The sequence below is a fragment of the Clarias gariepinus genome, chromosome 26, assembly GCF_024256425.1.
Source record: "Clarias gariepinus isolate MV-2021 ecotype Netherlands chromosome 26, CGAR_prim_01v2, whole genome shotgun sequence".
In the NCBI taxonomy this organism is placed as follows: Eukaryota; Metazoa; Chordata; class Actinopteri; order Siluriformes; family Clariidae; genus Clarias; species Clarias gariepinus.
The window spans coordinates 20,464,277-20,481,022 of NC_071125.1; the positions used below are offsets into that span (position 1 = coordinate 20,464,277).

General features: G+C 40.0%; 1 protein-coding gene across 2 annotated transcripts in view; it reads left to right on the forward strand.

Annotated features, from left to right (window-relative positions):
* The window catches only part of c26h8orf34 (chromosome 26 C8orf34 homolog), a 96,289-nt gene extending 80,068 nt beyond the window's left edge, over window positions 1-16,221 (forward strand). Inside the window, exons 12-15 of one of the 2 annotated variants that reach the window (XM_053488030.1) lie at window positions 5,055-5,473; window positions 9,381-9,477; window positions 14,091-14,138; window positions 14,757-16,221. In XM_053488030.1, the coding sequence (XP_053344005.1) occupies window positions 5,055-5,473; window positions 9,381-9,477; window positions 14,091-14,138; window positions 14,757-14,764 (572 nt within the window). In that variant the 3' untranslated portion in view covers window positions 14,765-16,221. The remainder of the gene's footprint in view (window positions 1-5,054; window positions 5,474-9,380; window positions 9,478-14,090; window positions 14,139-14,756) is intronic. The other variant, XM_053488031.1, reaches the window with a different exon arrangement.
* The last annotated feature ends 525 nt before the right edge of the window (window positions 16,222-16,746 follow it).

Here is a 16,746-nt window from a genome sequence, read left to right on the forward strand (position 1 = left end):
TGCACAACCCTTGGATCAAGGGTTCAGGATGCGGTTGGTGGTGTAATGGTGTGAGGGAGATTTTCTTGGCACACTTTAGGCCCCTTCGTACCTGTTGGGCATGTCACAAAGCCAAAAATTATTAGAACTTCCTTTGTTGTTTGCTCTATTTGCTACAGTATATAGTGCTAGTACTATCTTTATACAGCTTGGTGCACTTAGATACCTAGACGTAAGTATTTGTTATATTGCCGTCTCCAAAGAGCTCTATGTAAGAATAGATTCTTTGCACCAGTGAGGGCTTCCCATGCTTCCTAAATCCAGATTTAACCCTAACTGTTCCCATTGGAGCGTGTGGCGCAGTCATCCCCCAGCATATCCTGTTTACGTCTGTGATTGTTTAGCTGTGGTTTTTCCATGTTTACAGCATAAACATGATTATGTGACATATATAAACACAGCCAGCCTTGCACCAGAGCTAGGTAGCTAACTCCATTACTAGCTTACTTTGACTTCTGACTTTGCTAACCGCTAGATAAGCCCGGGTAGTAAGGTCAATTTTAGTTTTTAGACGCTACACATCAACGACAACTTGAGGTACGACTGTCAGCAAAGTTAAAAGTTTATTCATGATCTGTACCACTTATAATGTTTAAGGTCTAAGGATGGCTAAAGCCTGTCTCACGGAGATCAGGACACAGGAAGGGGTATGTCAACCCATGCGGCGTCAACCCATCCTGTCGCATAAGTGCATACATACACACCAAAGTACACCAAATCATATACTATAGGCAATTTGGAACACTAGCTACCTACACCATATGGGTTTGTGTGGAGGACCCAGAGTAACTTTTTGGACAAAACCTACCAACCATGTAAGGCAACCATGGCATTGAGCTATCTTGTCAAAAATCCACCCTGCTTCAAAAAAATCCCTAGTATTTACGTAATTACGTCACTTTATTCCGTCATTCTTCACTAACATCCGATTTACAATATAGTAATTGACCAAAAAATAACTCCGTCGGGACTGTAACAAATACTGAGTTCTGAGGCCAAGTAAAGTCATGCTTCCCCAGTTTTTTTCATACTGTACTTGTCATCTTAATTTAAGCCCTTTATTTAACAGATTTGTTTCGGTAATAAACTCCTCTGTGCTGTCGCTGACTCCCATCTTTTCGGGTGTTGAATGTTTTGCAGTGAGTCAAACAGCGCCCCCCTAAACGCTATGTGTTAAATTTGTGGTGACAGACAGTATTGCAACCCCACCAAGACGAACGTCATGTCATGCGTCATGCGAGCGGCGGCTTAAAATTAAACGTGATGGGAGGAAGTACTAGTGGTAGTGCTAAACTTCAGTTGCTATTTTGATGATTTCTTATAATGCCTGTTGTGCTTGTCTGGATTTAGCTGCATGCGAATGCTTATTGCTGCTGAAAGTGAGGGCCGCGTGCAAAATGAACATTTTGGACCGGGTTTGCTGTTTCTGCTGATACTGTACTTTATGAGATGAATGCCTCCTGATTGAGTTTATACAGTAATTAAACAGTAATTTATTCATTATTGAATTCACACTTCACATAAAGCAGTTATGCATTTGGGTTGGGGACGGGTTATTTCAGAAGTAAATAGGAAAATGCATGAATTAAATGTTTAGAACTGTGTGCGTGTGTGTGAGAAAGAGAGCGCGAGCGAGAGAGTCAGTAAACACAGGTGAAGTGTGTGGAGTATCAGTTATGTAACAGGAAATTAAAGCTACTAAAAGTTCATCTGGTTACATTTCCTTGGTTGTTAAAGCAGCAACAGTTCCTGCACAACCCACACACACACACACATGCGTGCATACACAACACTCATTCTATATACAGCGGCTTAGGAAGCCTGGAGCCCATTCTGGCACTACACCTTTTTGTGCAATTTGGAACTTTGGCCATAAACTGCATGTCTCTGGAAGGAAACCAGAGTACCCTAATGAAACCCACTAAGCACAGGGAGAGCATGCAGACTCTAAGCACACAGACCCAGAGGCAGGACTCGAACCCTCGACCCTGAGGCCACAGTGCTAACCTCCACGCCGCCGTACCACCACACACACACCTGAATAATAAAATAAAAAAGGTGTCTCGTGAAGCTAAATGAATAAAATGCATAAATGCATAAATCTGGACTAACTTACACGGTTTATTTTTTGTGCCTCTGCATGTGGAGGACATGTGGAAAACACACGCACCGATTCGTAATTGTAATCTCGAAATCGTGTTATGAGCATAATCGTTTTTAGGCATGCTAGAAGCAGCGACGGTTTAATAAACACCCATCACGCTCACGTATTCCGAGTTCTTGCCCGTCATGCATGTGTGCTACCCAGGAATTCTCAATACAAGTCCTATTTTGGAACACAGACCCCTTCCGTGAAGAAAAAAAGAACAGCGCGAATCACACGAATGCATACCGGGAGCGCCCCAGATGGCATTTCAGAGAACTGGGAGGAGAAATAGGGCGCAAAACAACAACATCTGAACACCTACCGAAGCCAACAAGTGTATTTCTGAAAAGCCGCGGCTCTGTTAAATGTGTTTTGAATGCACGACATTAGAGGAAGCAGGCTCTCGGACAGTTTACACAGCCAATAAATACTCCTACCCGGCGCTATTAAAAACACTTCGGGGCAAACAGCAGGAAATGATGCTCTCAGGCTGATGGATAAATATGTCAGGGATTAGACGGCAGCCGCGTGTGTATCACCACAAGCATAAACGGATGTGCGTGAGCTTAAGAGTGTTGACTTTTAAACAGCTTGAACGTTCATTTATCCTAATGCTCATTCTTTTTCTTTTTCTTTTTTGTTTGCTACCACAGTGATTTTTGAATTCCTAATTCTGATTGGTCAGAAGTGGTTGATTGATTTCCTTAAATTGCAAATGCACTAGTTTTACTCAGGGACTTGAGGAGAAGAGAGGACATTGCACTTAATCCAAGATAAGGATTTTCAGTTTTAAAACTTTTTTTTAAGCGTGTGAGTGTGTGAATAAGTGTGTGAATGTGTTTGCCCTTTGATGGATTGACACACTATCCAGGGTGTACGCAGCTTCGTGCCCTAAGTCTCCTGGGATAGGTTCCAGGCCCCCAGCGACCCTGTATACAGGATAATGCAGTATAGACGATTAGTGAGAACAGTTTTTAATATAGTGATGCATTTTACATTATGCATACTTAACATTTACAGTATGGAAGGAGTAGTCACATAGTAACTTTAACTATTACATTACACTACACTGTATTTTATTGCCTAATTCATGTATTTTTACACTGTGAAAAATGACAAATTTAAATTCTATTTACAATTTATCATTATAATATTATCAATAAACAAAATAAAGATAAGCCTGTTTTCAGAGATATTATGCCATGATGAGCAAATTACATGGTTTTATCTAGTTTTGCTAAAGTTATGCCAAAAAAATTGTAGAATTTTTCTAAGAATAGCTTTACGCTTAATGATCTTATAGTCTTAAAGTAAAAAATAGATCTTTTTTTTTTTTTTGCGTGTACTTCTTAATTAATTCATGTAATAGTCCATTTTTATATCCAGTATTTTTCTTCTATTTATCATCTGGGTAATATTTTTCGGTATGTTTTTTTCCATTCCGAAGGTAACGTTTACTCTTGTTGATTCCAATACCAGTCCTGAAGCCTCAGCACACGGTTTATTTTAGGGTTTTATCCTCCTCATACACACCTGTTTCAACTCATCAGCTCCTTATTAAGTTTTTTTCCCTAAGCAGACTCAGGTGTGTAAGGATGTTTAAATCACAAAAAAAAGGCTTGACTGAAAAGTTCCCAACAGGGCTGCGGTTGGGATTTGGCAGATAAACCTTCGTGTTCAGTTCAGCACTTAACAACGTTCCATTGACCCTGGCGATCTGTTTATATTATTTGCCGGAAAGCTTGGAATATTTCAGTTATTAACCAAGAGAAACAGCACATCAAGTTCCTGCCATGCTCAGGGATTGGGGATAAGATCACACGTCTGTTTATGGGTTTTGGGAATTCGTTTTCAACGCTGTAATTTTAGTTCTCAGGTCAAAATGACCCGAATGCAATCCGAAAACTGAGGAGAGCAATACATAAAAGCAATAACAACAAAACAATAAAAGATTTTAAAAAAGAACATTTTGGGGAAAACTAATTCCAAAATGTGTCTTTTACCCAAACAGAACAGGCAGCTTTGTATTTGTTGTATTTGTATCTGGTATAGACACTGGGTTAAAATTTTCCCAAACGGTCATCTACAGTATTAACAGCACAATTCCCTAGGTTTATTAAATCCCTTTTATTACAATAATAAGGAATCAAAAATAAAGCTTTCAAAGGCAGTTCTAACCAACAAAAAAGTTTAAAGTATATTTTTATCACTGCTAGTTACAAATAAAACTAATATTACTCAGATTTTTGTAGCCAATAAAACATCACAATGAGGAATGATGTTATCGACGGCACAGGAATGCGAGGTATCTCACACATTATAAGCAACATTGCTTAATTAGGACTTGTTTTGTGTGACAGTTCTCATTAGTGACTTTCATCCGACCCTAATGTGGCCACGTCTGTCCTCTGAAACGGTACTTCTGTGCACATCGATACATCTTCGCTCACACCATCTGGGTTAAAATAAATCTTGAGTTCGTGCAACCGCTCATTCGTTTCAAACAATGGATGCGATTTTAGTAAAACATATGTTTGGGATGTTGTTCTGGAGGTCGGCAAGCAGTTAGCCGGCTGTATTTGTTGACGTCCAGAAGAAGGACGAAAGCCAGACGCTTTAGCTATTCTCTAAAATCTAGGAAACTTGAGCAGGACAATGCTTAATTTCAGTGGCACTGCGGTATAAAAACAAAAATTGGATGATAAAGAAGAACATCTGTGCCACAACTTCTCTTTTTGGTATTAATTACATTGTTGCGTGTTCTTCATTTTGTCCTAAGGGTATACAAACTTTTGGACTCAATGCTATCAGTTAAGAATCTGCATTCATTTATTCCATTATGCACCTAATCCAGTTTTATTCTCTCCAGAGGTGGAGAAGGACTTGGCCAAGCTGGCTGAACAAGGGAAGCTCAGCAGGAGTCCCATCAGCCCTCACAGCAGCCTGCGCCTGCCCGTGAACCCCCACAGCGCCAACGCGCTGCCCATGCCAGGCTTCAGCTCCAAGCCCAACTCGCCAAGCAAGTCTTCCATGCTGCCGCTCTTTACCAGCCGGACTCAATCTCCCAGCAACCCCTGCAGCCGAGCCCAGACTCCGAGCAGGCCGCTGACTCCCAACAGCCTCATGATGCGCTCAATACCCACCGCTAGCCACGGAAACCCAGTTCGTATATACAGGCGCTCCAGGAGCAGGCCGGTTACCCCGACTGGCCAAATAACGCAACCTCTTTTGACCCCGCCAGGTCTCAGCAGCACGGACAGCTTCAGCCTGCGCAGCACACTGTCTGAGGTGAGCAACGTGAACCCCGCCCATGAGAGTCTAGACAAGATTCAAAACCATTCGATATACAATAATATTTTTATAGAAAATACTGTAGGGTATGAAAAGGTGAAAAGGTTAATTTTCTGATAGGATAATATAAGACCATTTTTCACAAAACTTAATGCTTCTTACCTCCTGATCATGCTTCATTTGTTTGTAAGTATGCATACACATTTATATTTTTAGCAGATAAAAACAAGCACATTTGCTAAATACAATTCCATTTCTTTTTATGTAGTGTCTGTAACTTTTTGAATTCAAACCTTTAAATAAACTTAATAGTCATTCAGATGAAACTTGGCCAGTTTGGATTTTAAATGAAAAGACATAAACCTGAAAAAGTTTATTATTCTAAAATGCAAAATTGTTAAGATATTGCAATATGAATTTGACATGGTTACAGACACTACAGATTTGTTTTGTTTTGTTTTTGAAGCTTTTAACCAAAATAAAAACAATTTTATCATTTTTACAGGTCATATGCTTCTAGAAGCGAATGCCAATTTTAGTATCAATTATTTTTCAAATAATTTTTATTTTAAATGATTATTGTTTGAAGTTGAGGCTGTTATGGGGCACATAAAATAATCTCTTCGAAGTTAGCAACTTGAAATTTTTAGGAAAGCTTTTATGTTGCACAAAAACTTCAGAAGTAGTTTGGCACTTTGGCACACACATTTTTTTGTATTATATGTAAAACACTAAAAAGATTAAATTAGCTTTCTACTTTAGACCCGACACTGTCCAAAAACTCCTTTTAAGCCTCATGGAAGAAATTCAGCAGTGAAAAAAAGCAGTTTTTGGAGACTCAATGACAACTAATCATCTTCCGATCAAATAAGTAGCCATCATTTAGTGGTACATAAGTTCTACTGCAGTTTTAAATCGAACTGGCTGAAAAAGACCCTAACATGAATCCTAATGTAATAACTGATCTCATTCGGAAGCTGCGGCTGGATTTCTGGAACAGATTTGTCTCAGTCTCGGGCATATCAGTGTTAAATCATTGTCAGGCACGTTTATATGAAGCTGTGCTGCAGCAGTAGAGCTTATGTCAAAGGCTTGTAAAGGACCTGGGAGGTGTGTAAAGCTTGTAAATCTGAGGTTGGCAGTAAAATTTGACACATCTGAGATAAGATACGTATACAGCATGGACCTGTCCATCCTCCTGTACCTTATTAGTTTTTTTCATCACGGCAGGACTGTTAAACCTGAAGCCCTTTATTAAGCCCTATATTCATCACTAGCAAGGCTTTACAGTTTAACCTTAGCTCCTTAGCACATCTAATACCTTTTACTGATGTTATTAGAAACATCAGGTCACTTTGATTCAAGCCACCTGGCGTGCCGTTGAAGTGGAAACAGCTCTTAAGCGGTGTGCCTCGCAGATCGGATGTGCAGGAGCGCAAGGGATGGAGGACAATTTGTCTTTCTTTTCTGCCTTCCTGTGGATAATTTAGGCCTGAAATGTAGCAAAGATGCATGACTACATCCTCTCCTCTGCCCGGTAGGCCTTGGACCACCGTCACCTTATAGCACTGAAAGATGAGAAGGCATAAAAGTGCACAGAAGGGAACGCGGTGTAATTTATTTATTAGGCGGTGGCCCTGAGGACTCGACTCCGAGGTGCAATTTAACTCAAAGAAAAATAAAAAACATCTGTAGAAGTAATGGGTCTGACGTGCACGCGAGCCAGCGCTCTTCCTTTCTGCTTCGAGTTTGCCGTTGATGAAGATCTCAGCCTAATGCGAAGATTGGGCTTTTCCGTACGCTAATACACCAGCGCTGTTAGACTCATTCGACATGGACCGGACTATTTTTAGTCGGTTTATACAATATATTGACCGATTTACTTAAAGTTTCCATAAGTGCTATTGTTATAGCCGTAATTGATATTAGAAACAGACAGTTTACAGCGTTATGACTACGACAATGGGGTTCAAAATAGCTTTAAGTATTTGAGTATAATGTTCATTGCCATCCATCCAGGAACCTGTAGTTCCCCTGTAGTCCAACTAGGGACTTTGACGACCAATGGTTACTACTGTATTTTTTCCATCTTTTCATTTATTCACACACTATGACACGCAATTTGGGAACGCCAGTGAGCCTAATCTGCATGTCTTTGGACTGTGGGAGGAAACCAGAGTACCAGGAGAAAACCCACCAAGCATGGGGAGAACATACAAACTCCATGCACACAGACCCGGAGGTGGGACTCAACCACTCCACCACTGTGCCACCAATGTTCATTTAAGTCAGAATTTAAAAACTTTGTGTGGTGTGATGTAGCATGACAAAAAAACACAGATGCACTTATCACTCCCATGTATTATATATTATTCATCTATAACCTTAAACTGTATAAATCGTCAGAGTGAACAGCACCTGGCTGTAAGTTGGAACACACCTACTTCTCCTCAGGTACCACAAGCTAGCTAGCTTTATCTCCAGCTAGCATTAGTTACTTTGCATTTGATTGGACTCCATCATCCATACCCTACACGTCATCCCGCTCATTTCTCATGGTAAGTTAAACTCCACTGTAGCTCACTAAAATAACTCAAATCGGCCACGCCTCAATTATTTATAATTTTATGGCTTAATGCAATTTTAACTGATGGGTTACATTAAAATTCACACCCTGTGCAATCGTCATGGAAGGAAAATCCAGCTATAGAAAACAAAACTGTGTATTTCTTTTGTAAAGTTGGACATTTTAACATGAGGCGTCTATGTGGATTGACTCCCTTTTGGAGCCTAGTGGTCATTTCAGGAACTGTTTATAACCTCATGCTCTAAATTATTTTTGCATTAATATACATTCTACAGTGGTACCTCAGCATACTAAGTTCTTAAGGTTAAAATTCATATTGCGAAACGCATTATTCCGCAGGAAATGATGCGGAAAATCCATTCCAGCTGCCCCCAAATTAAAAATATTATCAGCTTCCAACATTATAATCATCTTTTTCATATAAAAACGATCAGAACATTTAGAAAAGCTTGACTTCCTTCCGATGCGAACAAGTTTTGAGTGGCTCCCGGATGTGCCTGCAACTTATCCGGGGTTCGGTTTGGCTCAGTTCAGTCACTTGTATGCCAAAAATGCTTTGTATGCCGAGGTACCACTGTATTAATTATACTTATATATTTAAACCCTATTATAGTCAGTTCTACCACTTTAACATAAAACTTGTCCTAAAGGTTGACTTAAATGTGTCTAATAATGTTACAGCTAAATTATAACTTAGGTCATGCATTTTGGATGAGCTTCTTACACCCAAACCCCCAGCACCCACCCTTAACACCCCCCCCCCCCCTCTAACCAATAAGAATGTAGGAAATGGGACTGCCCCTCTAAAACTGCGTTTTTTTTTTCTAATTGCCTGAAATGATGTCATAATTGGCACATTTTGCATCATATGTGTCCCTTTACTGAGTGGAACATCCAGCAAAAACAAGTTTATTTCTTTCAACTTGTCAAGTTTATTATATCACTTACATTAATTTCCTCACCTGCTCCACTTTTTTGTCTTTCATGAATTTACCCAGACCATGTTACAGAGAAGGTCTTTACAGAACTTTCAGCTTTACCACTGACTCATAGACCATTGACACTGGAGACTCCGTCCATTAATTTAGAAGCAACTATCACTGTATTAATTAATATGCATATTTTTTAAATCAGTATATGTGGTGTGTCTGATACAGTACAAGTCCCTGAGTAGTCCTGCCCATGTCATGTATATGAAGATGTGCAGTTCAGTGTTTTTTTTTTATAACTGTAACCTAACATGGATTGAATTTTCACTCCTATGTGATATTTTGTGTGTGTGTGTGTCTGTGTGTGTGTGTGTGTCTGTGTGTGTAGGACGAGTTTTACCGGCAGCTGCAGGCCGTTAGACAGCCTTGGCTCATCCCCAGCGACACTGAGAGTGAGTGTTTGGAGCGTCCAGAGCAGGACAAGTGTGAGAATATTAAGGCTTTCCAACACATTTACATTCTTTCTCTTTCTCGCTTTCTCTCTCTCTCTCTCTCGCCCTCTCTCTGCCCCACATGCCTTGTAGGCTGACTGGCATTTCCAAATTGCGCTATAATGTATGATTGGGTGTGTGAGTGTGTGTAAACCTTCGGGTTGCCAGAGATTGAGGTCCTGAGCAACACACCTGGCCCTATAGTGGCATGTCTATCCAAGTCACAGGTCATTGTAGCCAAACTTCAGCTGGATGTATGGATGTTTGGATGGATGGATGGAAATCCACAAAAACAGTTTTTTTCCCCAGGCAATCACCCTCATGAAGAGTTAAACATCAACTGTCAATAAATATATGTGCAATATTGTGTACAGTATCACAGTGCAATATACTGTATAATACCACAGATTTCAGATATTTATATAACTTATTTTAAAAGTATCTCACACCCTACTCCATTTGATGTCAAATTAGTTTTTTTTTTTTTTTTTTTTTTTTTTTTTTTGTCGTGCTGTTTTTGTCTTGTCATTTGTTTTCTGTTCTGGAAGCTCTGTCACTAAAACAAATTCCTTTTACGTGCAAGCGTACTTGGCAATAAAACTCTTTCTGATTCTGATTCTGATTCTGATTCTGAAATTCGAGATGAAAGAAACAACATGGGCTGACACTGCAGTCGTATTTAATGGTACAGTGTTTGCTTTTAAGGTTAGACCGGGAAGATTTTTGGTATAAGATTTGGAATCAATAAAAAATATCTAACCACATCATCATGGATTTGGTGGTGTTTGCTAGCGATAGCAATAGCGTTGGCCCTTCCAATGATTCTGTTGCAAAGGAGATGTCACTATGGAATACGCATGACTTTCTCAGTCTCTGTCGTGATAATGTCCTACCAAAAATACAGTACAAGCGAGATCTTATACTGTTTTTATTTATCACAATGATTAGCGACACGTTTCTAAAGTGATCGACGGTGTCCGAGAGGAGTTGAAGTATAACCCAACTGAGTTCTTCCTTCAGCGTGCCAAGGCGTTTATGAAAGCTGCACCTTGTTTGGCTTGGAGGCTGAAATGCAGCAGACGCCTTGATAGCGTTCATATTGTCTAGTGGATTATAGCTTAGGTTTCATTTTCAAAGGGAATACTGAAAGATTTAAGCGCACGCCAAGTCAGCAACGGGTTGCTTTCCTGCCCAAACCGTACCTCTGCATCGTTAATAAATACCGCTGGCCTCGATTTTCTCCGCTTGCATGGCACGGCCGGTGCAGCGTGTCCTCCAAGAGACGTTTGTCTTTTGATGACATTAATGTGGTTTTAAATCAAAGTTCTGGCTCAGAAATGGCTTCTTCAAGCTTGTGCATTACGTAAGAGTGTGTGTGTGTGTGTGTGTGTGGACAGCTGATTATGTCTTAATCTTAATATGTATTGTATTTAAGGGATTGCACAACATTTTTGCTACAGCAAATGGCTCTGGTTAAGTGAAAAGGTCAGCATTTTGGCTTAAGCTTCATTTGTTATTGAATATTAGAAATATCAATCTTTTTATCTCATCTGTTCACAAAAACACTAAACTGATCAGCATCAAGTAAACAACGTATCCATATCTGAAATCCAAGAACTATCAGGACAGGGAATTCATTTTAATTAACATTTAGAAAAGACAAATACATAATTTTTTTATTTAATCTTCTTGCTTTTCAATACACTTTGTCCATCTGCTGTCAACAAGCTTACGTCCCTTATTAAAAAATGTTTTAGGCTAAGCTTCGAGCCATAAACGCATTGCTGCCTTTACGTCGTCATCAGAAGTGAATCTTCATCTTCATAGGGCTGCTGCTTTCAGGGAACCAAACATGTGAAAGTCCAATGGAGCGAGATGAGGACTAAAGGGAGCTAGACAGTGTGGGAGAGTGTTGACCGTGTGGGCAGAAGTGTGTGGACGTACATCATCATGCAAGATCATGACGCCCTTGGATGGCGGTCCTCTACGTTTAATCCGAAGATTAGGCTTCAATTCTCACTGTAATGAGCACTGTTGCTTGTTGAACCTTTTTCCTGATAATGTTCCAATACTTCTGGCCCTTGAGAATCGCAGAAAACTGTAAGCATTGATGAATTTTCCAGCTGATGGTTGACTTTTTCTGGGTCTGTAATTGAGAATGGTTCCGTTCCATACTCTGCCATTTACTCTCAGGCTCATAGTGATGGATCCACGTCTCGTCACCAGTAATGATGAACTTTCATCTTCCTTAGAGTATCGCTCCAAATTTAGTTTGCAATCACAAGTCGGGCATCCATCTTGGCTCGCGCCGCAGTTACAAATGAACTTGAAGTAACACGTTCACGCCTGCACAGCAGTGGAGTGCGGATAATTTTTGACTCACCCTTGTTGAAATCTGACAAAAACTTCACAATTCTTGCAATCAATTAAAACTGAGCCTGTATATAAGAGTCGATCCAGGGGTATGCTGGGTTTGTTTTACCAAAAACAAACCTCACAGACATGTACAGTGAAGCATAGGCTGGTATATAATAAAGAGAACAAGGCAGGGTATTAAAAGGATGCAAGTCTTGAGCCAGAAAGCCACTGGCACTGCCAGCCTCCAGACATGGCCGTGTGCTGCCTGGCATGCTGAAAGACATGCTCATTGAGTCGATCAGCAGGGGTTCACTTACCCCTCCTTTCCTGCCTGTGCTTCCATGCCAGTGGTTGTTTCTGAGCCGGTGCCAAGCCAATGGTACGAACGCGAAAGAAAGCGGGCAGTGCTCATAACCATATCCTGTTATTCCGGAGACTTCCAGAACGGGCTAACCACTAACCCTGAAAGATGAAAGATGGTCGTTGGTCTTTCTCCGTGCTTTATTGTGGTTCGTGCGTTTGACCTTAATCCTAATGTTAGCTTATGAACAACCTGCTGTGGGCTGGAGCGTGTGTGTTATGCAACATGTGCGACACAGTAAAACACCAACCACAAAGCAAATATTGGTTAAATCTCCCAGAGGATGGCCTGGATAACAGATTTCTTTAATAGCGTAGCATTGTAGTGAATACCATACAGGGCCTTATAGAAATCCCCACCCCTGGAATCTTGGTACAGGTATTTATATGATATTTACACTGTTCATCCAGCCATCTGTCCACCTGCTCATCCATCTATTTATCCATGTTTCCATCTATCAATTCAATCACCAAAAAAAACTGTTTAATCCATCTGTCCAAACAAACATGCATTTACATGCATCCACATGAATGAATCAATCTGTACATCCATAGACATTACTGTTGTACTATTCATTCATTCAAACAAGAATCTATCCACATCATTAATTCATCCATCCATCCATCCATGCATACTGTAGGTGCTTCCCTGTGTTAATACTGCATTTATACCGCCAACCTATCTTCAACAAACTTTTCTTCTGTATGTCCAACCACATCATCCATCAATTCATGCCTCAGTTCCTTCATCCATTGATCCAATGATCGATCCATCCATCCATCCATCCATCCATGAACACTGTAGGTGATTTCCAGTGTTTATGCTACATTTATTCTTGCCAAACCATGTTTCATCCATCTTTCTTTTCTATGTCTAACCACATCATCTACCAATTCATTCAATAGGTGATTCCATGTCTTTATGTGGGACTTATAATTAGCAGTCTATGTTTCATGCATTTTTTATCTCTGCCATTTCGCATCATTCATCCACCCATTCATACTTTCATCCATCCATTCATACTTTCATCCATCCATCCATCCATCCATTCATCCATTCATCCATTCATCCATACCGTAGGTGGTTCCATGTTTTTATGTGCATTTATATTTGGGAACCCACCTTTCAGGCATTTTCATTTCTATGTTGTACTGTATCACTTTATCCATCCATACATACATACACACATACATACATACATACATACATACTGTAGGTAATTCTAGTATAATTTTATACTCGGTTTATAATTACCATTCCAGCTTGCATTTTTCTCTCTTATATGTCTTAACCATTCTCTTATCCACCTATCCATCCATCCATACTGTAAGTGCTTCCATGTGTTTGTGTGGGTTTATACTTGGCAACCCATCTTTCATCTCTATGTCCAGCCACTTTATCCATCCATCCACCCATTCATCCATGCATGCAATACAATTCATTGCTTATTTAACTACCTTCCCAGCTATCCCTGCACAAATCTTTAATATTAGTTCTTTGACCCATCTATCTACCTTTCCATCTGGCCATCTCTCCTCCGTATACCCATCCACACATCCATCCATCCATCCATCCATCTATCCATCTGCTCATCATCCCAACCATCTGTCTTTCCAAGCAATCCCTCCATTTACAGATCTATAAAAACATTTAGACTACCATCCTTAATCATTCTTACCAACCATCATTTCAACCTCCACCCAAGATCTACGTACGCACCCATCAATGCATCCCTTCTTACATCAGTACATTTATTCTGTTCTAATAATGAAATTTCACTGCCTTTGACTATTGAGCATTATTCATTAGCCTGTTCACAACAGACTATTCATCTCTTTTATCGTACGATGGTTCCTTATTTAATCTTCGCCACTTTTGCTCGTTGCAGGTAACCCTGGTGGAATGAGAGATGCCAGTAAGCGCTCAGTGTTTTCAGGTAAGCCTACTTAATGTTTGAGTTGTGAAACTATGAACAAGTCAAAGAATCACACATGTGTATAAAAACAACTCCCCACACACACACACACACACCACCACCACCACCATCTGTCAGTGATCTCGTCCTGGACAAATCTTGCCACCGCTTAGAATTTTCCTCCAAATTATTCATGAATGAGTCAGATGCCCGCGCCTGCCTTCGTAAATCTGCCTATTATTACTACATCTTTATTAGAAGATCTAGACCGCCTGATGTCGATGGCGCACCAGGCTGCTGGTGAGGCTGTTCAATGCCCATTTCTATTGACTCAGGCAGCTCCAGAAGCAGAGTACTAAGGGGAAGCGTCTGACCGCCCCGTCTGCGGTCGTCGTTCTTATGAGGGAGGGAGAGATGGGTGGATTTTACGCAGGTTTCTCCGCACAACCTCGTCTACATCGCACACACTCACACACTACGGGCAATTCGGGAATGCCAGTTAGCCTAACCTGCATTTCTTTGGTCTGTGGGCGGAATAAACACAGTTATTATCATTTTTATTAATCAACTGAATTCAATCTCAGAACATCTAATGATTATTGCCTTTGGTTTTGTTTTCTTTCTTTTTTTGTTTCACAGGCTTATAACGTGACAACTGCAGACAGAGACCCACTCATATTTATGCAATCTTAACGGGCATTTTGAACATTGAACATTGTGAATAAGCCAGAGAGTTATTTTTTATAATTCCTATTACAAACAGAATACAGCATTGTGTACTTTTTTTCCACTGAGATTAATACTTAATATTTCTTAGAACCTGGCACATCTGTATGCTAAAGTACAAATACTTGAAATTAGAGAATGTAGTACTGTATGATGATAAGAATGCTGTCTGTCTGCTGTGTTTGATTTGTTCGCCTTTTTTAGCATGCTTTCCACTTACTGAATTATGAAAGAAAATCTCGAAACATGGCCTTGCTTTGAAGTTATGTGTATGATTTTACGTGCCAACTGATAAAACAAAACAAAACAAAAAAAAAGGTATTTTTGATAACCATTTTCAATAAAGGAAAACGGCAGCCTTGTTTGGCGTTAACTGGTATACAGTACGTGAATGTTTAAGCTCGGTAGAGAAGCGCTCTAAAGCCGGGTTTACACTGTATGATTAGACAAACAAGATGACTTAGTATGGAGGATGTTGTACTACTGCATTAATAAAAAAAATTCGGCAGTGTTTGAAATGAATGAGCAACTACTTTAAAGCTAATATGTTCAAGTCAAGTCGGGACTTTCGATGGTACAGAATGACAAAACAATTATGAGAGTTAAAAACTCCCTTTATTCATGCATATACAGTATTTAAAAAATCCCCTGCTACACTCATGCACTTATCCCAGTGTTTAACTAGTGCTTGGAAACCATCAAGGTACATAGTTTTCTCAGTATGCCAGAGCCATAACCGGATTGCCTGCTTCACGTCTGAAACGCCGGCCTCCCAGGAACTCCTTTAATGCCTTAAATATGTGGAAATCACTTGGAGCAAGATCAGGACTGTATGGGGATGTGGCGATCACTCCTAGCCGAGTTCCTGTTTGGGGATTGTCATTCATGGACGTACGGCTTCTTTAAAATGTTTGCACCATTTAAATCTTCTACTGCAGACAAGAGTCTCACCACTGTACTGTGCCTCAATTGGTTTTATGTTATCATTCTCCAGAAATTTCATCATAAGTCCCGGTTTGACTTGGACGCCCCTCCTAGACTAAAAGTAATTTGATCTTCACTGGATTATCCAAAGCTCATGGCTACAAATATGTTAGAAGTAATTTTAAAATATAAGGAAAAAACATCCTTATTAATTAAATTGCAACATTGTTCCTGTCCTGGATCACTTTTCTCCTGATTGGAATTAAATTTGAAATCGAATCATCTCATCCAGCATGACAGAATCAAACAGTGTAAAAGAAGCTTTATCTTGTATCACTGCCCTGGGAGACCAACACAGCAAACACTCTTTTCTTCCCACAATGAATGACAAAAGTAACATGTAGAACACGATGAGATTTCTGTGTTGTTTTGTACCACTGATGCACTACACATATAGCCTGCTATACCTTGTATGATGCAAATTAAACAGATTTATACAGTTCCTTGTCTTGTCCTGTGTCTGTGTTTAAGGATATAAAAAGTGGGTGGTTTGTCACACTCACTGCAAAGAGCTCAGTGCCGTCTGGTGTGACACTGAGATGGAAAATGTTTTTGTCCTTCTAGGTCTGCCTCAGTCAAATACAGTATAAATGCTGATATTGCAAAATGGACATGTCTATAAGTTTTAGGGCTCTGCAAACTTTTGCACCTTAAATTTTTCAACATAATCTCCTTACTTTTTTGTTTATGGACACTTTGTCCATAAACAAGCTTTCATATTCCCTTATTTAAAAATGTTTTAGGCCGAGCTGCGATCCATGGATGCGCCGCTGTCTTCACGTCTTCATCAGAAGTGAATCTTCGTCCTCATAGGGCTGCTGCTTTTAGGGGACCAAGCAGGTGAAAGTCCAATAGAATGAGATCAGGACTATAGGGAGGATGCTTTAACACCTCAAAACAAAGTTTTTGCAAAGTGTGT